Source organism: Podarcis muralis, chromosome 14, assembly GCF_964188315.1.
Source record: "Podarcis muralis chromosome 14, rPodMur119.hap1.1, whole genome shotgun sequence".
Taxonomy (NCBI): Eukaryota; Metazoa; Chordata; class Lepidosauria; order Squamata; family Lacertidae; genus Podarcis; species Podarcis muralis.
Window position 1 is genome coordinate 42,691,480 of NC_135668.1, and position 23,518 is coordinate 42,714,997.

The 23,518-nt window shown below is 45.3% G+C and overlaps 1 protein-coding gene across 1 annotated transcript in view; it reads left to right on the top strand.

Annotated features, from left to right (window-relative positions):
• The window catches only part of VWA3A (von Willebrand factor A domain containing 3A), a 53,232-nt gene that overhangs the window by 19,365 nt on the left and 10,349 nt on the right, over window positions 1–23,518 (top strand). Inside the window, exons 14-28 of the mRNA XM_028705345.2 lie at window positions 1,082–1,207; window positions 2,197–2,335; window positions 3,573–3,676; window positions 3,964–4,044; window positions 4,818–4,912; window positions 5,597–5,716; window positions 6,664–6,738; window positions 8,499–8,643; window positions 9,340–9,532; window positions 10,862–10,932; window positions 12,242–12,400; window positions 12,845–12,935; window positions 14,947–15,060; window positions 19,468–19,565; window positions 19,949–20,101. Coding sequence (XP_028561178.2) covers window positions 1,082–1,207; window positions 2,197–2,335; window positions 3,573–3,676; window positions 3,964–4,044; window positions 4,818–4,912; window positions 5,597–5,716; window positions 6,664–6,738; window positions 8,499–8,643; window positions 9,340–9,532; window positions 10,862–10,932; window positions 12,242–12,400; window positions 12,845–12,935; window positions 14,947–15,060; window positions 19,468–19,565; window positions 19,949–20,101 — 1,764 coding nt within the window. The remainder of the gene's footprint in view (window positions 1–1,081; window positions 1,208–2,196; window positions 2,336–3,572; window positions 3,677–3,963; window positions 4,045–4,817; window positions 4,913–5,596; window positions 5,717–6,663; window positions 6,739–8,498; window positions 8,644–9,339; window positions 9,533–10,861; window positions 10,933–12,241; window positions 12,401–12,844; window positions 12,936–14,946; window positions 15,061–19,467; window positions 19,566–19,948; window positions 20,102–23,518) is intronic.

A 23,518-nucleotide genomic window follows, 5' to 3' on the forward strand; every position in this document is an offset into this window, starting at 1 on the left:
AAGCCCCTGCCTTTGATTGGCAAAGCGGGCACTGCCTGCTCTTACCTGAGAGCTCAACATGGCTGGAGGCAGGCAGCTCCAGGTGACCATCACCTTCCCCAGCTGTGCTGGAACATGGCGTATTCCCTGAACCCACCACAGACATGTCATGCAGCAATGGCCACCTGTGCAGAGTGGATGACAACCAACTTGGATGGCTTGAAAAGCAGTTGAGACAAGTACGTTGATGGTGCTATATAAATAAGTGTTAATGTGTAACTGAGGGCGCGGGTGGCGCTGTGGGTTAAACCACAGAGCCTAGGACTTGCCGATCAGAAGGTCAGCAGTTCGAATCCCTGTGACGGGGTGAGCTCCCATTGCTCGGTCCCTGCTCCTGCCAACCTAGCAGTTCGAAAGCACGTCAAAGTGCAAGTAGATAAACAGGTACCGCTCTGGCGGGAAGGTAAACGGTGTTTCCGTGCGCTGCTCTGGTTCGCCAGAAGCAGCTTAGTCATGCTGGCAACATGACCTGGAAGCTGTACGCCAACTCCCTCGGCCAGTAAAGCGAGAGGAGCGCTGCAACCCCAGAGTCAGCCACGACTGGACCTAATGGTCAGGGGTCCCTTTACCTTTACCTTTAATGTATAACTAAATACAATTTGCGGAGTCTGAGGCTACTTCATGAGCCACCATCCCCACTCAATCTCTAAGAGGATCTCTTTCACTGATCTTAATCTCTGGGTTTGTCTATAAGGAAGGAGGTGCTCTTTCAGATAATTGGGGGCTGATTGCATTAAAGCCTGCCAGGCTTTTGGTAATTCATTTTTGGTTCACTCACTCTTTCCTCCACCTTTATTTTGAAGCTGCTGCTGCTTGCAGAATTTTAGCGTCTGTTTTAGCATTCGTCACTTTACATGTTGCCATTTTAAAATTAACCTCTTAGTCAGAGTTTCCTGTGTCTGTTAACTGCTAGGGGATTGTATCAACAAAAAAGAAAAGAAAAATGCTTTAAATAAATAATAATAAAAGGTCGCTAAGACAGTATACCCGCAAGCAATGAAGAGTAAATCTGATTGGCTTTTTAATTCTGTTGCGTGATCAGAATTGTGACAGCACTGATATTCAACTGATCCTTCTTGAACGCCAAAAGGCCAAGGAGTTGCTCAACATCATAAATGAAATCTACCAGGGGAGGATGGGTGACACACTTTTTAACGTAATGAAACAAGTAAGTACCTTATCTCATTTAACCAGCTGTTTTATTTTAAAAAGACCAGTAGATCTAAAAAAGCTGCTGGACATCTAATTAGTGTTCAGCCACAGAGAAACGTATTGTAGTGATACCATTATGTAAATAGTTCTGATGAGTCCTGAGTCAAATCAGAGCTCTCTACTCATTTTATTTTATTATCTTAAAAACAGCTAGGGTATCCCTCGCTTCAGCCAAAAAAGTCTCACGAATGGCGGCTTACGATTGTCAACGATAAGACAGTCTCTGTCCTCAGCCTCACAATCTAAACCTTTCTTTTACCTATATTTGTAAAGCCTTTTTAAAAAGTTCTTTTGTTTCAACGTTTTGTGGAAGGCGTCTGCTTGGGATTTTGAGAGACTGAGGCGAGGTTGTTAGTGCCTTTAAAAAATATTCCACACAGTTGAGAACATGTGGTCTGCACTTTTTTTACATATGAAAAAAGAAAAGCCTTGATGTGTTTGCTGTATGTATTGTGACAATCTTTTTTTTTTTTCCAATGAGAGAGGCTGGGGTGCAACTGTGGAAATTATGCTGGTGCCTAGGAACATAAAAACCCTGCAGGATCAGACCAAAGACATGTCTAGGTCAGAATCCATCAGCTTACAGAAGCCAGCCTGTCACCCCCAGAACACCTAAAGACAATAACCCCTTTCTGCTGTTGTGGCCCAGCAACTTGCAATAACCAAAAGGCATATTGCCCCTGAATGTGGATATTTTGATCAATGCTACATATTTTTAATGAGTGTGGTTCTTTATTGGGAATATATTTCTGCAATATCTGGAGGACTGTGTTGTCTACCCTTGATCTTAGGGAGTGGACAATTGAAAAAATGTAGGAAAGAGATAAGTAGATTGGAATGCCTTTTTAAATGTTCCATTAATATGTTCTCAGCTTTGGGGCGTTTGGAGGAGACGAAATGGAAATGCAGGATTTTGTAGATGAGATTTTAAATATCTTTATTTAGGGTTCAATGGAGTGTTTGAAGCTTCCCTCTGAAACCTCCCTGCCAAAGCCGCCAAAGCATGAGTGTCCTCTTGCAATACAAATCCCAAGCTTTTCGGCCCAAACCTCGGCTGAATGGTTAAAAATGAATGGACTAAAAGGTAAAGTAGACTGGAAGGGCAAGGGTTGGGTGTGGGAAACCTTCTTCAGCCTGAGAATCGTATTCCCTTCTAGGCAATGTTCTGAGGTCCATTTGCCAGTGGTGGCAAACATGGATGGCACAACCACAACAACAAATCTTTATTACAGTCATAGACCAGCATTTAATATCTAAAAAGCTCTTTAGAAAGCTAAAAGGTATTAAAACACAAGGTGAATGTAAAAGTCTATAAGAATTTAAAAGCAGCTAAAAGAATCCAGAAGAAGGGTCAGGAACATTGGGCGGGTGTGGAGGAGCACAAAAGGCTGATCTATAAAGGCTTTAACTATCATTTACTGAGCACTCTGATATGTTCATTAAAGCCGATTTGTGGCACAGGTCATCCTCCTACGAATCTCGAGTGCTGCTGTGTATAACCTAGCAACACTATAAATTGCATCAGGATCAGTATCCGAGAGCAGCAGGGAGATGTAAAATTGTCCTGTTCACCCTGGGTGCTTATGAAGTAATGGGGAAATCAGGCTAGTACGAATGTCTCTGTAATACAGGCACTAGAGGAGGACATGCTCTACCTTTTCGATTTGTCCTGAGTCACAGGGGCATTGTCTCTCTGGGTAGTCAATCTTCCTGTATCTGCCTTCAATAACAACCTAGAGAAGGGCATGACATTGAGTCAGGGTAAAAGCCCTTCGGTGTTTAGGGACTTTGATTTTAGTTAGATATGCCATAGAGGAGGCAAGGTACCTGGTGGATCCAATTGGCACTCTGTGTCTACTACACGTTGTTTAATGAATGCTTTAGCCTGATCGTATCCCATGTTAAGTAGAAGACCTGGAGAGAAGCCCAGGGATGAGATTTTAGTTGCCACTGCCTGTTTCCACGTGGATTAATTAGTGGGGCAAGGTCACAGGGAAATAAAGATAGATGGCACAACAGATGAAGATGTTACCTTTGTACAGTAGAGTAGTTTCCATATACACTCACCTGCCCCTTTCCATCCAAGCAAGAAAGAGGCACGACTAGAGTTCAGTGACGCATCCCAGCCAGGCAAAAATACTTAGGCTGTGAAGTAAGGCCTGTGAGGGCTGTGGGAAGTTCCATATGGCAAATAGAGAAGCATTTGGCCTCAGGACCAGAGGTTTTCCCATCCCTGGCCAAAAGGTCCCATGTGAAATGAAGCCTGCTTGATCCACCTGAACAGGCCTTTCATTTACCTTTTGGTTCCTTGTTTGCTACAGCCAGGAAATTAAGCCTTTATCAAGTTTTGGCACCCAATGCTTTCTCCCCTGTGGAAGAATTTGTGCCCGTCCTTCAGAAAATGGTATCGTCCACATTACATGAGGTAAGTAAAGAGTTTTAGATTAGAATCTGGAGGCCATGTGGTCCAACACCCCGTACCCCACATGGCCAACAGCCCAGAGATGAGGGGCGTTGTAGTCCAACAACAGCTGTAGAGGGTCACAGGTTAGCCACCCATGCTCTGTTGGTTGTTGGCATCCATCAGGTACCATTCTTTGCCCACCCTGAAGCAAACTGTCACCGGAATGGTGATTTGGTTGTCAGACTTGTTACCGGAACATATGATTAATTTTATCTCTCTCTGCCTCTCTCTCTCGCTCCTTGTTTCAGAAAGCAATGACCCAGTTTGAATGGCATGATGGGACGATTAAAAATATTCACGTTGATCCACCCATACTGTATGACTATCAGGTGACTGAAGGACCTAGACATGAATCCCCACGGCCAGAGTTAATGGCATTCCAGTTTAATCTAAGCCAACCACTCTTTTTGTGTGCAGTTTTGACTAAGATGCACATGTCATCTAACCTCCCCACAAACAAATCAGAATGAAGGCTTGACAAACAGTTGTTGTCATCTAATCACTCTGTGAACTTTGTGCACAGGTTGAAGATGAACGTAGGGAGCTACCTGATATTGCATTGGCCTATCTAGCTCAGTACTCTCCTCACTAGCAAAGGGTAAGACTCAACGGCAGATCACATGCCTTGCATGCAGAAGGTCCAGGATCCACTCCCCAACATCTCCAGGCAGGACTGGGAATGTCTCCTTTGTGAAACCATGGAGAGCTGCTGCCAATCAATGGAGGCAATACTGAACAAGATTGACCAATGGCCTGGCTTGGTATAAGACAGCTTCCTATGTTCCTGTGAACTCTCAGTAAGCAGGTTGTCAGGAAGTGACCACAGAACCAGAAGACACACCAGGACTGCTATAGGAAGAGGCACCCAAAGAAAAGGGAAGCAGTTATTATCAAGGCATCATGCTTGGCGTGAAGTCTATCTTATTACATTTTGGTTCTGGGAGTTTTTAATTTATTTGAGGCAGTTAAGAATGGAGGGGGAAAAGGTGTATGTGGCCCATACAACCAAGAGCGTACTTAAAGAATGGAACGGTTGCTGAAGCAGTTGTCTGAAATGTGCAAGTAATCTTCTCATCAACTATGTTTTGAATTGCATCTACAGAAACGGCTTGGCAGACTGGTGAGGATGTATGAGAGGCGGGTAGACTGGCTCTCCACAGCTAGTAGAAGAATTTGGGGGACTGTTTGTGAGAAGAGGTATCAGTGTTTTGCTTATCCGCATCCAGTTTTGTAAAATGATGCCCTAAATTGCTGTGGTGTGTGTGTGTGTGTGTGTGTGTGTGTGTGTGTGAGAGAGAGAGAGAGAGAGAGAGATGTACTCTGAACATTTCCACGCCACCCTACACATGACAGTGTACAAGAAAGAATGAAAAACAGATATTATTAATAAATCTATTGCCTGCCCTTCACTCTAATGTCCCAGTATAGCCAATAGAATGGCAACCAGGGCTTATGGGAATTGTAGTCCAACAGCATCTGGAGGGCCACAGGTTCCCAATCCCTATCTTGAAATATGGATGCTTCCATTCATTTGGTGAGTATGCATGTTCAGGATCTGCTTTTTCTCCTTAACTGCTTTTTTAAAGGCAACTGGAAGCAGGGCACAAATTGCCTAAAATTATTAGGGATCAGAAAAGTTAGTCTTCATTAAGGGTCTCCCTACCCTTTCCCCTCCAGCAGATCTTCACACACTTGTAGACCTAGAATGTTTCTTGAGCACAATTCCACTCCCATCTTCAAGAAATTGCACTACTGAGCTATGACCCCCCCCCCCAAAGCCTTTGACGCCAGTATAGTTTCCCTTCAAAATTTCTAGACAATAAAAATGGGGAAACGTTGATCTAAAAGTTGTGTCTCTGATGCTGGTGGTCTCTCATACAGGATTGTCATTCTTATTGATGTCTCCAAAACAAATGCCATGTACGTCATTCATATCCAACATTCCCTGCGACTTTTACTCGAGGAGCAGATGTCGAGCAAGGATTTCTTCAATATCATAGCGTAAGTAACTGCCATGCAATGGTTGCAACCATTTCTTGGGGGCTGGTCTGTCCATGAGCATTTGGCATCCTTGCTAAATTAACCTTCTGATTAATGGGCTACTAGCCATGATAGCCCATAAAGAAGGCTGATCGCCGAAGAATTGATGCTTTTGAATTATGGTGCTGGAGGAGACTCTTGAGAGTCCCATGGACTGCAAGAAGATCAAACCTATCTATTCTGAAGGAAATCAGCCCTGAGTGCTCACTGGAAGGACAGATCATGAAGTTGAGTCTCCAATACTTTGGCCACCTCATGAGAAGAGAAGACTCTCTGGAAAAGACCCTGATGTTGGGAAAGATGGAGGGCACAAGGAGAAGGGGACGACAGAGGAGGAGATGGTTGGACAGTGTTCTCGAAGCTACCAGCATGAGTTTGACCAAACTGCGGGAGGCAGTGGAAGACAGGAGTGCCTGACGTGCTCTGGTCCAGGTGGTCACAAAGAGTCAGACGCGACTAAACAACTAAATAACAACAGCCATGATAGCTATTGCTTTGCCTTCAAGGCAGGAATGCTTCTGAATAAAAACAGTTGCTGGAGTGGAAAGTGCTCTTGGTCTTGGTTCCTGCTTGCAGAATTCTCAAAAGCATCTGGTTGGCAACTGCGAGAACAGGATGCTGGACTAGTTGGGCCATTGACTTCATCCAGCAGGCCTCTTATGTTTTTATTCCTCTGAATGTTTAGGCTCAGAATAGCAGAAAGCACCCATTGCAGCTCAGTGTCCGAGAGTGCAATCCTATGCATGCCTACTCAGAAGTAAATCTCACTGAGTGCAGTGCAACTTACTGCCAGGTCAATAGGTGTAGAATTACCACTGTTTTCGGAAAATGAACTGCTCAGACATCTTCTGTTGCAGGCTGATATGCTGTGAAACAGCGTTTAGTTATTTGTTCTGTGTTTCTTGCAGCTTTGGAAATGACGTTAAGGCCTGGCAGGCAGAAATGGTTCCTTCACACCTAGACAACCTACAAAGGGCCTGGAGGTAAGTAAAACATTTTTTAAGGGAAGACTCACTGGCAAAACCCTTAGCTTAGTGATCTTTGTTCAATCCAATTTTCACATGCATTTAAGATTACCTAGTTGCGTGGTGAGTTCCCGCCTCCCACCAGTAGGAATAAAGACACATGACAACATTATTTTAGGTTAATGGGCTAAAATTGGCCAAATTGGTTACAGGTAAAGACTCAGGGGATGACGCGGCCCGAGGATTCCCCTGATTGCGCGAGGGCTGGAAGCCAGCCTCCACGCACGTGTTGGGGGTGTGAAGCCCGCATCACCACCTCCTCTGGAGGTCGGAAGTGGCTTTGTGGACCAATGGGAGTCATGAATGAGCTGAGCTCCTTATTTTTACACAGCTGGTATAAAACTAGAGAAGGGACTCATTTAGGGGAGATGTGCTTATCTTAGAAATGGAATCAGTTTGCACATCTCTCCCATACAAGTCTGCCCTTGCCACCACTCATAAACAGGAAGTGGGGTTTACTCCCTCTTCCTAATTCCCTGCTTTCAGGCTATGCCTGGAACTGTTTATAGGATAGGATTTGGGAACTTGTGGCCTCCCACAAGTTTAGCTTCAGCTCCCATCATCCCTGACTATGCATCATTCTGGCTGGTGCTGATGGGATCTGCAGTTTAACAACATCTGGAGGGCCACAGGTTTCCCATGCCTAGGTATGTTGAAGAATTCTGATGCAAATAGGGGCAGAAATTGCCAATGTATGCTTATTTCTACCATGTCTGGAGGGGAAACCAATGCAGCAAATACAATTGGTATTTCCTTCTGTGGTTTGTATTATGCAAACGATACGTAATCAATGACTTTCCCCACCATTTGCATTGTGTTTCCTTTGCGTTGAAATGAACAGTGTGGAATTGCATAATAATTACATAATTATTTACATAACTAATTATGTCCCAATATAGGGACGCGGGTGGCGCTGTGGGTAAAACCTCAGTGCCTAGGACTTGCCGATCGCATGGTCGGCGGTTCGAATCCCCGCGGCGGGGTGCGCTCCCATCGTTTGGTCCCAGCGCCTGCCCACCTAGCAGTTCGAAAGCACCCCCAGGTGCAAGTAGATAAATAGGGACCGCTTACCAGCGGGAAGGTAAACAGCATTCTGTGTGCTGCGCTGGCTTGCCAGATGCAGCTTGTCACGCTGGCCACGTGACCCGGAAGTATCTGCGGACAGCGCTGGCTCCCGGCCTCTTGAGTGAGATGGGCGCACAACCCTAGAGTCTGTCAAGACTGGCCCGTATGGGCAGGGGTACCTTTACCTTTACCTTTTAATTATGTCAATATATGAAACATATAACATCATTTCCCTCAGAAGCCGAACTGCAGCTGAATGGAAACAGCAATGTGACAAATGTGGGCTGGAGCAGAAATCGATGTTTTCTTTTAGACTTTTAGAAGACATCTGAAGGCAGCCCTGCTTAGGGAAGCTTTTAATGTTTAATAGATTATTCTATTTTAATATTCTTTTGGAAGCTGCCCAGAGTGGCTGGGGAAACCCAGCCAGATGGGCGGGGTATAAATAATAAATTATTATTATTATTATTATTATTATTATTATTATTATTATTATTATTATTATTATTATTATTCCCTACCTGAGTTTGCCCTAGGATTGTTAGCATGAGCCAGCATGGCAGTCACAAAATGTTTGGAAGCCATGATTAGTGTTTTGGTGATACTTGGGCATTTAAAAATAAAATTAAAAAATTGTTCAACTCCTCTTCTAGCTGGGTACTGACCCTTCAGTGTGAAGGCACTAGAAATCTTATGACCGCACTAAGAAGAGCTGTGGAGATAGACTTTAAAGATAAAGATAAGCATAAGTCTCAAAGCATTTACCTGCTTACGACTGGAGTCCCCGACCAAGAGAAGGTGGGTCAAATCCCCAAACCAGCTTACGATCTGCCCAGAACTGCTTGTTAGATTGTCAGAACTTTTACATGCTAGCTTTGCACTTGCAGAGAGACTATGACACCTGTATGTATTCAAACATGTGTTCTCCTACATGCATTCTAAGCATAGGAGACAACTCTAGGCGGCTGTGGGTACTTGGGCACCCACAATGCTGCAGGTGAGATGGCCCCCTTGACTCTAAGGTGGTTCTGTCTCACAGGGCTTGTGCTGTGTGCTCTATGTTAAGTTTGACCCAGGGGCCAGTTTTAACCTCCAGGCTTCTGTATGCAGACTATGCAATTCTTCTCAGGCCACGCCCCTCGCTGCCCCTTCTCTGTGCATTCCTTCAATACTTTTTTGCCGGGCAGGAATGTGTCTTTGAGTGGTGCAATGCCTCTTACTTGCCAGGGTAGAGAGATGTGTGCGTCAACCACTGGCTATTGCCTGGCTGGAAGGTTGACTACTGTACAAAGTCACTCTGGCTGCTCTGCCCACCTTGCCTCTCACGGCAACCAGCCTCCAGAAAGTCGCAGATGAGGAAATGCAGCCCTCAGTTTGGAAAAGGATACCCACCTTGCCTTACAGACTGTGATGACTGCGAGCGCTATACAAATGCTAAAATTGTTGAGTTAGTGTCAACAAGTGGTTCCTATGGCTTATATTCTTGCCTTCCAGCATGCCATCTGTTCTTACCTGGCTGAGGTCTGTGGCGGCTGTGACTTGAAGCTGCATGTCTGTCTGTTCAGCGTTGACGGTTTCTCCCTTCATGATATCCCACCGCGCTATGCAAGTCTGAATGAAACGGCTGCGATTTGTAAAGAAATGGCCCAGACTGCCAATGGTCGGTTTCATTGGTTTGGAGAAACAGGTATGTGATGTTCAGATGTTTTGTTTGTTTGAGACATGCATTTTTAGGATTGCAATTTGTCTTAAACTGTTGTTAAAACAATGCTGTGTTTTAAATGGCATGTATCCCCGGCCCAAGGAGCCCTGGGACACACAGTGTATTTCTCAGGGTCTCCAGTGCCTGGGATGCTAAAGGACTGACTACCTCCCCTAAAATCAATGGAGGAAACCTTGCTAATAAAGCTGCAACCTGCAGCAGTACAGATGGTGTAGTTTTATTCAGAAGATAGTGACTGTTGGGTGTTTCCAGCCCAGCATTTAGTAAAAACTTGTTTACTTGGGCTTTCCTGAAATGATAGCCCTGTAACTTCTGCCCAGTTATCTGTAACACTGATTCAATGTATCTTGTAAACTGCTGTGAGATTACTTTTAATGTAAGTAATATAGAAATATTATCAGATACAGTGGTACCTCGGGTTACATACGCTTTAGGTTACAGACTCCGCTAACCCAGAAATAGTACCTCAGATTAAGAACTTTGCTTCAGGATGAGAACAGAAATCGTGCTCCGGCAGCGCGGCAGCAGCAGGAGGCCCCATTAGCCCCTTAAGACCTTAGGGTGAAGGGCAGGTTGTTGCGATTCTCCACTTGCTCACAAACTGTACACGTGGTTTTGAATTTGAACTGGGAATCTTCTGCAACCCTATTGGGACCTCCTTTTACTTTTAGAAAACCTTTTCCTTTACTTGCTCACGCTCCCATCCTTATTCAGCTCCAGCTACAAAAGCTGAGTCTGCTGAAGAGGCAAGAGACCCTCTTGACTGTCTCTTAGTGCAGACCCAGGTCATTGAGCCTGAGCTTCCACAGCTGCCGCCTACCATGAACCACCATAGGCAGGATTGGCAGCAACAGCAGCAGATATGTCCTATGCTTCTGATAACATTTTATTCTTTTGCTAATTATGCTGGTTTATATTTGACTTCCTTTCACCATGTTTTATTTTGAGATTTTTTTTTAAAGATGATATTTTAGTTGCTTCGATCGTACACTTAACTTTCTTCAGTAACGTTTTATTTTGGGTTATTTTATTTGATGTTTTAATGTAGGCTGTAAGCCGCTTTGAGATTATTTTTTCTTAAAAATATAAGGTGGTATAGAAATGAAATGAACAACAACAACAACTCAACCCTACAATGTTTCAACAGAAACGGTTCTGGGACAATCAGTGATCAATATGCTTCTCCGCGTTGCAGTTGCTTCCTGATCTATTAAAAAAAATTAAGCGCTAGGGAGTTTAAGGACATGTCCTTCTGCTGGCCTTTTCCCCTCTACTTTTCTCTCCTCCTGTTAGGCATCTATGAAAGTGATGATATCAGCATTATCCTATCTGAAATGGAAAAAGCTGTCAACTATTCTCACAAGGTATACGTTCAGATATTCTTCTTCTGAAATGGGTGCTGTGTTTGTTAGGTTGAACAGGATGCATCTGTTCAGTCATGCTTCACATTTAAGAACTTAAGAAGACCTATTCTGGACCATGCCAAACCCTAGTTGGTCCAGCATCCTGTTACCCACATTGACCAACCAGACGTCTATGGGAAGTACAACATGAATGCAATAGACCTCTCCCGCTTGTGTTCCCTCAACTGGGACTTGGGGGCATACTGCCTCCTATATTGAAGGTAGTACATAGTTGTCATGGTGAAGATTAATATCTTCCATTAATTTGGCCATATCCTCACCAGATGCTTATACCACTTTAATAGTCATGGCTCCCCCCTCCTGGAGAACCATGGTAGTTGTGATTTCTTAAAGATACTGTGAGTTGTTAGAAGACCTCTATTCCCCTCACACACCTACAGTTCCCAGAGTGGTTTAGCAATCTTCCCAGGGAATTGTAACATTTGGGTGGTGGGTGGTAATGGGGGGTCTTCTTACAATGCTCAGAACCCTTAGCAAACTACACTTCCCAAGATCCTTTGGGGGAAGGCATGGCTATTAAATTGGGATAAGAGGGCTTTAAATGTATGGTGTGGATGTGGCCTCTGTTTCATCCCCTTGTAAATCTATCCACATTGGTGGCCATCAGTTTGGTGACAGCCTGAATAGGCTGGTATTCCACTGTTAAACCCATAAAACGTGAAATGGAAAGGTGAATTTCCAAATTTGCAATGACACAGGAACTGCATCCTCTTAGGTTCAAGGGCAATGATGATGGATGACTTGGGAACGACAACATCATACTGTGTTGATGATATAATTGATGGCTTGGGAACAGCATCTAATGTTGATGATGACAATGAGGATGATTTTTGAAATTCCTAGCTTACGTTCCATTGTCAGGTTTGGCCCTACAAGACAGCTAACAACCAGATTGAAACAAGAACAAACTATGTTCAGTGTTCCAATACAAATACAAAGAGACAGTGATCCAAATAATAATAATACATAGACCATATCAGAAGAGAGAACAAGAAATATATATATATATTATCAATGCATAAGGCACACCAGAAGAGGCTGTGTTGGTGTGGTTCTCTGTTGTATTTCTGCAAGTGTTGTGGAATGGGAACACACACACACACACCCATTTTGCCCATCTGAAGGCAATACATTAGCTATTTCCTTTTGAGTTCAGTCCTGATAGAAACTGATAAGACTCCCCCCCCACCCCCACTGCATTTGCTATCCAGGGAAAGTCTATACCTTTCCTATCCCTTCTGTTTTTCAGTGTGCCTTACTAGTGGGATCCTTAAGGCAGCGTTCAGGAAGTCATTTGGCTAATCAATTGATGCCTGAAGGAGACCTTACAATGCTGGAAACACAGAAGAAGAGTAGACCACAGAGGCTGCCATTTCCAAAGCCAACTGCCCTCACTCTTGCCAGAATGGTATGACACTGTTTGGTATTTTAAGATGAAAACTGCCTTCATCCATGTCCCTAGGAGTTGGCTTCTATGATTCTACAATACAGGGACGAAAGCTGAAAATGCTGGGGGGGGGGGGGCGTTGCTGCTCTGTGATAGGGTTGAGTGCAGATCATACAGGTCTATACAGGGCCAGGCAGTCTTTCAGGTAGCCTGGTCCCAAGATGCTCAGGGCCTAGTAAACAACAAGACCTTGAACATGACCTGGTAGCTGGCTGGCAACCGGAGCAGTTCTCTCAGCACAGGTGTGACCTGTGAGTCCAGGCGCTCCACTCAGCAATCTGGTTGCATAATTGTTGCCATTGTGGTATCCCAAAAGCAGTTTTGAAAATAAGAACCACGTAGCATGCTGGTAGGCAGGGGCAAAGTGGCAGAAGGTTTTCTCAGATGTTGACTGTACCTTTTTAGAACTTCAGAGACCAGCCCGATGGGGCCAGAAATGGCACGATGAAAGCTCTCCTATGGCGTCCACCAAGTGCCAAAGCGGAAATTCCTCCAGGTGTGTGTAAATTAAGCCCATGGATTTGAATTGCTATTGCTTGCAAGGTTACAAATAGATATATTTGTTGTTTCAAGCTTTGTTTACTACCAGCTTGATGAAATAGTAAAGCCTGCTGACTAAGGCTGGGTGAAGTGGGTGAGGCGTCTGGAGAAGAATTGGGTCTTGATAATGTATGGTTTGCATCCAGTTTCTAGTCCAACTCAAGAGTGGTACCATTCAGGTTAATGGGCATGACTAACTTAGGTTCATTAATTTCAATGGATCTACTCTGAGTAGGACTGAGTTGGGTAAACTCAAGATGTAGGCATACCCAGACTTCTGTCACAAGGAACTACAGCTGCAGACTCTCCAGGTTGCTAGACCCGTACCTGCAGTCTTGAATAATCTCTCAATTTTTTAATAAGAGGCTTCTTCCTTTCTGGGCGGCTAATGCATCTGATGGATGGTTCAGCATGCTAATGATATCCATTTCTGTTTCTCCATGACGTCTGAATCAAGATAAGCTTTGAAAGACCAGGACAAGTACCTGCATGCAGTGGTAGACTGGATGAGGGACAATACACTGCAAAGACAGAGGCCTAGTGGGCGGGGGCTCTTGGATCCAGGGAATAAGCCAATTGTCTGCCTTGGGTGGGTTTGCACTCATTTGGAAGGAGCAGGTATGCATTTTGGGGATACTCCCTGAACCTTCATTGTTGCTTGACCTCTTGTGTCTGGGAGTGCCTTTTATCAGTTTTGGCTGATACATCAGCTATGGCCATTCCTGGATACGGCTAATCTGACTGCTGTCATTGATTTGCTCGGAACCTCAAGACTCCATTACTTCAATATGCTGTATGTGGGGTTATCCTTGGGTCTGGTCGAGAAGATTCAGGTAGTGCAGAATGCTGCAACTAGACTGGGAACACAAGCTACCAGTGTTGAAAGATTTGCACTGGCTTCCCATCTGCAACTGGGCCATTCTTAGAACCATAGGATTGTTGGAAGGGATCCCCTGGGTCATCTAGTCCAACCCTGGTGCAATGCAGGAATCTCAGCTGGATCATCCATGACAGATGGCCATCCAAGCTCTGCTTAAAAACTTCCCAAGGAAGGAGAGTCCATCACCTCTCATAGGCGTCTATCCCACCGTACCATTCCTTGAATAAATGAGGCCCAGGATGCTTTAAGGACCATCTCACTCTGTGGCCCAACAGAGCCTGCGGTGATCTGGGGCTGATTGCACTCAACTCAGCTGAAGCCAGGATCCCCTCCCCAATGATCCTGGATCCAGTGCGTAAGCCCTAGTAACCAGCTCAAGTAGAGGAAGAAGGAATGAAAGCTAAAAAATTGTTTCAAGGCTTGCTGCGTTTAGGAAAACTGTTTCATAATTACTGGTGGTCCTACTGTCATTAACAGTTAAAGAAAGCATTTGACTGCATATTTCTTTGACTGATGTTTGTGAGTCAAGGGTCTCACAAAGGGCTGAAAAGGCAGGTTATAACTGTGGCTAAGGGAAGAGTTCAGGGCAACAGTGTTCCTCATATTAATAACATATTTATCTCGCACTGTTCACAAGTTCCACAGTACAAGTTTTCTGCAGTATTCCTTTGTGGGTCCATCTGAGCCTTGTCTATTTCCCCTTTTCATCTTTGTTTCCTAAAAGGGAATCTTGATATTTAAAGTCGGTGCTTTTTTTCTTTAAAAAAAATGTTTAGGGGTACTCTCATTTTCCTACTCATATTGAAATACTGCCCCTCAATGAGGCCAAGCTTAGATTCACAAAATGTTTAGGGGTACTCCTGCTTCCCCCCAGGAAAAAAAGCACTGCTTAAAGCAGCCAAATCAGAGCAGTGTCTGGACTTTGGGAGCTGGGCTTCAGTGCCAAATCATGACCTTCTCCATAGCCATAGCCCCATGATTTAAACCCTGCCAGAGATGATGATGATGATAAATAAACATTCTGATAAGCATTGCATTCTTAGGTTCAATAGAATAATAATAATAATTTTTTGTCCTTGTGTTGCAGTACCATCAAAGGAAATTTATCTGACAAGCGGAAAAAAGAAACACAACTTCAAGTCAAAGAAGCGTCCAGAGGTTTCTCTCTTGTTATTTTATGCTGACAAAGGGAAAAAAGTAGGTGGGTATCCCCAGGGCGTGCAGTCTTTTTCTTACTAAACCAGCAGAGTTTTAAAACTTTGATAATGAGGAGTTTCACTGCAGATTTTCTCCTTTTCTCTGACTTGTTCCAATAGCGATTGGGTGTGTTAGAGGGGAGGCATTTCAGGTGTCGGAGGAGTGAGAATAGGGGTTAGTGCAGCGGTTCTCAACTTGTGGGTCCCCAGATGTTGTTGGACTACAACTCCCATCATCCCTGAGCTCTGGCCTTGCTAGCTAGGGATGATGGGAGTTGTAGTCCAACAACATCTGAGGACTCACAGGTTGAGAACCGCTGGGTTAGTGTTTTAGAAGCATTTGTTGGCTTATGTCTTCAGCACCACACTAGGTCCTGTTTACAGCCTACGCGTAGGTTGCTTTTTGATGCCACTTAAAGTGCTATGACTTTAATTCAAATGAGATTTATCACTGGAAATTCTTTGGCTGAGCCCTATTTGCAAGTGGTGGAATGGCAGCAGGGGGAGAATTTCAGCTATTATTCAGGGTGGGAGGTGGACAAAACTATGGGAGGGGGGAGAGGTGGCAAACAGCTCTTCCTGGTGACTGTTGTCACCCCTAAAAGTAATCTGAAATAACGTTACAAGATGACTAAAAGGGAATTTTGGTGGTGATGGTGATTCTCAGATGACTTGAAGGAGAGGCAGCTGTCAGTCCCATCGAGATGGGCTCTCCTTGTTCTACTCCCGTGAAACTAGGGGTAGAGCCTATCAGTGATTTCAACATCCAGTTTTGAGTCTGCAGCTTTTCACCTAAGAATGCTTGACTCACCTCTTTGTTGTTGTTGTTTAGTCGTTTAGTCGTGTCCGACTCTTCGTGACCCCATGGACCAGAGCACGCCAGGCACCTCTGTCCTCCACTACCTCCCACAGTTTGGTCAAACTCATGCTGGTAACCTCGAAAACACTATCCAACCATCTCGTCCTCTGTCGCCCCCTTCTCCTTGTGCCCTCCATCTTTCCCAGCATCAGTGTCTTCTCCAGGGAGTCTTCTCTTCTCATGAGGTGGCCAAAGTACTGGAGCCTCAGCTTCACGATCTGTCCTTCCAGTGAGCACTCAGGTCTGATTTCCTTAAGAATGGATGCATTTGATCTTCTTGCCGTCCATGGGACTCTCAAGAGTCTTCTCCAGCACCATAATTCAAAAGCATCAATTCTTCGGCGATCAGCCTTCTTTATGGTCCAGCTCTCACTTCCATACATCACTACTGGGAAGACCATGGCTTTAACTATACGGACCTTTGTTGGCAAGGTGACATCTCTACTTCTCAAGATGCTGTCTAGGCCTGTCATTGCCCTTCTCCCAAGAAGCAGGCGTCTTTTAATTTCGTGGCTGCTGTCACCATCTGCAGTGATCATGGAGCCCAAGAAAGTAAAATCTCTCACTGCCTCCATTTCTTCCCCTTCTATTTGCCAGGAGGTGATGGGACCAGTGGCCATGATCTTCGTTTTTTTGATATTGAGCTTCAGACCATATTTTGCGCTCTCCTCTTTCACCCTCATTAAAAGGTTCTTTAATTCCTCCTCACTTTCTGCCATCAAGGTTGTGTCATCTGCATATCTGAGGTTGTTGATATTTCTTCCGGCAATCTTAATTCCAGCTTGGGATTCATCCAGCCCAGCCTTTCGCATGATGTATTCTGCATATAAATTAAATAAGCAGGGAGACAAAATACAGCCTTGTCGTACTCCTTTCCCAATTTTGAACCAATCAGTTGTTCCATATCCAGTTCTAACTGTAGCTTCTTGTCCCACATAGAGATTTCTCAGGAGACAGATGAGGTGATCAGGCACTCCCATTTCTTTAAGAACTTGCCATAGTTTGCTGTGGTCGACACAGTCAAAGGCTTTTGCATAGTCAATGAAGGAGAAGTAGATGTCTTTCTGGAACTCTCTAGCTTTCTCCATAATCCAGCGCATGTTTGCAATTTGGTCTCTGGTTCCTCTGCCTCTTCTAAATCCAGCTTGCACTTCTGGGAGTTCTCGATCCACATACTGCTTGAGCCTTCCTTGTAGAATTTTAAGCATAACCTTGCTAGCGTGTGAAATGAGTGCAATTGTGCGGTAGTTGGAGCATTCTTTGGCACTGCCCTTCTTTGGGATTGGGATGTAGACTGATCTTCTCCAATCTTCTGGCCACTGCTGAGTTTTCCATATTTGCTGGCATATTGAGTGTAGCACCTTAACAGCATCATCTTTTAAAATTTTAAATAGTTCAGCTGGAATACCATCACTTCCACTGGCCTTGTTATTTGCAGTGCTTTCTAAGGCCCATTTGACTTCACTTTCCAGGATGTCTGGCTCAAGGTCAGCAACCACACTGCCTGGGGTGTACGAGGCATCCATTTCTTTCTGGTATAGTTCCTCTGTGTATTCTTGCCACCTCTTCTTGATGTCTTCTGCTTCTGTTAGGTCCTTTCCACTTTTGTCTTTTATTATGGTAATCTTTGTACGAAATGTTCCTTTCATATCTCCAATTTTCTTGAACAGATCTCTGGTTCTTCCCATTCTGTTGTTTTCCTCTATTTGTTTGCATTGCTCGTTTAAGAAGGCCTTCTTGTCTCTCCTTGCTGTTCTTTGGAAATCTGCATTCAATTTCCTGTATCTTTCACTATCTCCCTCGCATTTTGCTTGCCTTCTCTCCTCCGCTATTTGTAAGGCCTCGTTGGACAGCCACTTTGCTTTCTTGCATTTCCTTTTCATTGGGATGGTTTTCGTTGCTGCCTCCTGTACAATGTTACGAGCCTCCATCCATAGTTCTTCAGGCACTCTGTCCACCAAATCTAAATCCTTAAACCTGTTCGTCACTTCCACTGTGTATTCATAAGGGATTTGACTTAGATTGTATCTTACCGGCCCAGTGGTTTTTCCTACTTTCTTCAGTTTAAGCTTGAATTTTGCTATAAGAAGCTGATGATCTGAGCCACAGTCAGCTCCAGGTCTTGTTTTTGCTGACTGTATAGAGCTTCTCCATCTTTGGCTGCAGAGAATATAATCAATCTGATTTCGATGCTGCCCATCTGGTGATGTCCATGTGTAGAGTCGTCTCTTGTGTTGTTGGAAAAGCGTGTTTGTGATGACCAGCTTGTTCTCTTGACAGAACTCTATTAGCCTTTGCCCTGCTTCATTTTGATCTCCAAGGCCAAACTTGCCAGTTGTTCCTTTTATCTCTTGATTCCCTACTTTAGCATTCCAGTCCCCTATAATGAGAAGAACATCCTTCTTTGGTGTCACTTCTATAAGGTGTTGTAAGTCTTCATAGAATTGACTCACCTCTAGTGGAGCCAAACTGCGATGATGGAAGACATCATCTTCCATTCCATTGTGTATTTGTCACATGCAGCACTGTTTCAATTCCCCTGCAGTTTGCCTTCCACCAAAACCTAGATTATTTCTCTTGCTGTCTGATGTGGCGAAATTAAGCCATTTATGCAATTAATTTGGTAAAGTCATTACATTATTCCACCCCATTCATTTCAGTGCAGAGGATGCAATCAATGACATATTGTTTGCGGACTGAAAGCAACAGCAAAAGCCAATTGTGTTAGTTGCATTGATTTCTGTTCCAGACATGGGACATGGGGGAAGGTTGTTGCCTTCATGCTTAAGTGCTTTCAAGAAGCATCCGGCTGGCCATTTGGGGAAGTGGGACACTGGATGGATCCTTGGTGACCGACTCTGGGGTTGCGGTGCTCATCTCGCTTTATTGGCCAGGGGAGTCGGTGTACATCTTCCGGGTCATGTGGCCAGCATGACTAAGCCGCTTCTGGTGAGCAGCACACGGAAACACCGTTTATCTTCTCACCAGAGTGGTACCTATTTATCTACTTGCACTTTGACGTGCTTTCGAATTGCTAGGCTGGCAGGAGCAGGGACTGAACAACAGGAGCTCACCCCGTCATGGGGATTCGAACCGCCAACCTTCTGATCGGCAAGTCCTAGGCTCTGTGGTTTAACCCACAGCGCCACCCGCTGGTAGAGCTCTTATATTAGGTAGGAAGTAGATACAGTCATACCTCGGGTTGATGTAGCTTCGAGGTGAATATTTTTGGGTTGCGCTCCGCGGCGACCCAGAAGTAACGGAGTGCGTTACTTTCAGGTTTCGCTGCTCGCGCATGCGCAGACACTCAAAATGACATCACGTGCATGCACGGAAGCAGCAAAACACGACCCGCGCACGTGCAGATGTGCAGTCGCATGTTACGTTCGCTTCAGGATGTGAACAGGGCTCCGGAATGGATCCCGTTCGCATCCAGAGGTACCACTGTAATGCAAGTTATATATGCCTCCACCAGCATATGGCATGCCATATTTTTTAGGCATGAAGCATATTTTTGCCCAGAGTGGAACACTGCAGCTTCTTTTTTCCCTAGGTGCAGTTTATAAAAAATATTCAAACACGAAAAATGTGAAGAAGCAGATTCCTGTTCCTGTTTTGCCATTTGAAGAAGAGATATGCTCCAGTAAAGCGGTATGATTCATAATTTCCAAAGAGATAGCTCTGTCAGGCCTTAAAACGCCACTAGATTCTTTATTGATTTTACCACTTTGATATGAATTGCTGTGGAAGCATTGAGTGTTCTTCATTTTATTCATTCACTCATTTTATATCCTGCCCTTCTCCCCAAAGAAGCCTAGGGCGGCAGTATGTCTTTGACTGATATGCATCCTAAACATATCATCTTTAGTTTGATACATTTGTGTTTTATTGGTTGGCATTATGGTTGTTTGTATGTTTCAATTTATATCTGTAAGCTGCATCTGCCTTGTGGAGGGGGGGAGGAGGTAATAACTTTCTGAATAAATAAGATGGTTGAGCATAGTTATTATTTTGTCCTCCTTTCTCTCAAAAAGTGGCTGAGCAGATTCAGTATAAAGAAATTGAAGTTAGACTTGCCCAGCCTTGTTTTTGGACCTGAGTGTGTGCATCAGAAGGAAATGGTGGCATCTTTGCACAAGCAAGTCTCAGCAAAATACTGTGACATCTTCCCAAGCGTAGAGATTCACGTAAGTCCTATGGCTTTTCCTCCCATTGTGGTACAAAAAAATGTCTTATTTCTGCCAGTTACCTAGACTTCTGCTTTGACGACAACATCTTTCAATGTGGTTTCCTGTGTTCCAGTCAAATTTACACTGGCCCTTTTGAAATCATAGAATAAGCTGCTGTTGTATATAAAAACAAATTTTTCATCAAATACTTGAGCCTTCTTCTTTCTGGCTCCAAAGATGTGGCTGAATTTTTCAAGAAATGGGAGACCCCATTGTGACCCTGGCAAAGCTATTGAAAGGAAATGGGAGTAAGAACTTGGATGTCAGACCCTGCAAAATGTCCCTATTTTCCAGGGACGTCCCTGATTTAGAGAAGCAGTTCCGGTTTCTGATTTGATCCCATAATGTCCCGCTTTTTCTTAAGACGACCCTATTTTCATCGGTGAAATGTTGGAGGGTATGGGATGTAGAAGGAGCCAATATGCAAGATTTGGGACCTATTTCTCTTGGCCATGGGACCAAACAAAGGTGTTATTTATGCACTTAAAAGAAGAGTTATCAATTAATATTCCTGTGTATAGCTTGGCTCTCGAATTATTTTCAAGATGGCCCAGTAAACAATTGAAAATAGATTTTTCACCCAATCTGTTAATTAAGAACATGGTCAGGCCTATGACCCTCAACTCCCACCACCAGACACCCTCCCTCAAGTTTGCCTGCACCCTTTCCCCAAATGCACCCAGGTAATTATTTAACGTGATCACCCAAGTCTAGGAACTTCTACCCTGTCTAACCTATAGATATCTGACATGACCTTAACAACTTACCTACTGTCCTCCTTACGAACCCTTCGGGTAACAAGCTCTGCTAACCCGGAAGTAGTGGACTGGACTGAGACCGTTTAGGGCTTTAAAGGTCAGCACCAACACTTTGAATTGTGCTCGGAAACGTACTGGGAGCTAATGTAGGTCTTTCAAGACCGGTGTTATATGGTCTCGGCGGCCGCCCCCAGTCACCAGTCTAGCTGCTGCATTCTGGATTAGTTGTAGTTTCCGAGTCACCTTCAAAGGTAGCCCCACGTAGAGCGCATTGCAGTAGTCCAAGCGGGAGATAACCAGAGCATGCACCACTCTGGCGAGACAGTCCGCAGGCAGATAGGGTCTCAGCCTACATACCAGATGGAGCTGGTAAACAACTGCCCTGGACACAGATTTGACCTGTGCCTCCATGGACAGCTGTGAGTCCAAAATGACTCCCAGGCTGCGCACCTGGTCCTTCAGGGGCACAGTTACCCCATTCAGGACCAGGGAATCCTCCACACCTGCCCGCCTCCTGTCCCCCCAAAACAGTACTTCTGTCTTGTCAGGATTCAACCTCAATCTGTTAGCCGCCATCCATCCTCCAACCGCCTCCAGACACTCACACAGGACCTTCACTGCCTTCACTGGTTCTGATTTAAAAGAGAGGTAGAGCTGGGTATCATCCGCATACTGATGAACACCCAGCCCAAACCTCCTGATGATCTCTCCCAGCGGCTGCATGTAAATGTTGAAAAGCATGGGGGAGAGGACAGAACCCTGAGGCACCCCACAAGTGAGAGCCCAGGGGTCTGAACACTCATCCCCCCCCCCACTTTCTGAACACGCCCCAGGAGGAAGGAGTGGAACCACTGTATGACAGTGCCCCCAGCTCCCAGCCCCTCAAGACGGTCCAGAAGGATGTTATGGACGATGGTATCAAACGCCGCTGAGAGATCCAGCAGAACTAGGAAACAGCTCTCACCTTTGTCCCTAGCCCGCCGGAGATCATCAACCAGTGCGACCAAGGCAGTTTCAGTCCCATGATGAGGCCTGAATCCCGACTGGAAGGGATCCAAATGGTCCGCTTCTTCCAGGTGTGCCTGGAGTTGTTCAGCAACCACTCGCTCAATCACCTTGCCCAAGAATGGAAGATTTGAGACTGGGCGATAGTTGGCCATCGTGGCCGCATCTAAAGATGTTTTTTTAAGAAGCGGTTTAATAACCGCCTCTTTCAGCGGGTCTGGGAAGGCTCCCTCACGGAGGGAAGCATTCACCACCCCACGAAGCCCATCGCCCAGTCCTTCCTGGCTAGCTTTTATAAGCCAGGATGGGCAAGGATCCAGGAGACAGGTGGTTGGCTTCACTCGTCCAAGCAGCCTGTCCACATCCTCGGAGGTAACAGATTGGAATTGATCCCATGCAACTTGACTAGACAGGACTCTAGCACTCTCCCACCCCGGCCCTGCTCCCCCGGTGGAGTCTACTTCTTCCCGAATCTGAGCGATTTTATCTGCAAAAAACTTTGCAAAATCATTGCAGGAGAACATGTGGCCCATACTGGGCCCCGATGTTGCAGGTGGTTCCGCTAAATTGTGAACCACCTGAAAAAGTCTCCTGCTGCTATTTTCTGCAGATGCAATAGAGACGGTGAAGAAATTCTTCTTCGCCGTCGCTATCGCCACTTGGTAGGCTCGACGTTGAGCTCTAACCAGTGTCCAGTCAGATTCGGAATGAGTTATCCGCCACCGGCGCTCTAGCCGTCTCAACGATTGTTTCATTGCCCTCAGATCCGTGGAAAACCATGGGGCTGTCCGGGCTCCATGCAATCGGAGAGGGCGCTTCGGAGCCAAACAGTCAATAGCCCTGGTTAACTCCACATTCCAGCGGGCCACCAGGGAATCGGCTGAAAGGCCATCAACATGGGATAGAGCATCCCCTACCACTCTCTGGAAACCATTTGGATCCATTAAGTGGCGGGGGCGGACCATCCAAATTGGTCCCACCTCCCTACAGAGGGGATGGGTCGCAGAGAAGCCCAGTTGCACCAGGAAGTGATCTGACCATGGCACTTCTTTCGTTTCGCTTTTACTTAGTGTCAGACCACCAACATCCATAGAGGTAAACACCAGGTCCAAGGCATGTCCACGGCTATGGGTTGGGCCAGACTTATTCAGGGACAGCCCCATGGAGGCCATGCTTTCCACGAAGTCCCGAGCAGTCCCTTGTAAGGTCGTGTCAGCATGGATGTTAAAATCCCCCAGGACGACCAAACTAGGTGTCTCCAAGAGAACATCCGCCACGACCTGAAGCAGCTCGGGCAGGGAATCCTTGGTGCAGCGCGGAGGTCGGTACACCAAAAGGAATCCTGTACTGCCCCTATTGCCCAACTTCCAAAACATGCACTCGGAAAACTGGGTCTTCCCAATAGGACACCTGGTGCAAACTAATGACTTCCTAAAAATCACTGCAACCCCCCCTCCCCGCCCACATGACCTGGGTTGCTGGTGGACAAGCAGTGGCAAGGACAGGCCCATCTGCTTCATCCAACCAAGTCTCTGTTACACATGCCAGGTCAAATCCTCCATCCATGATCAAGTCATGGATGGCAGTGGTCTTATGAATCATTGACCTGGCA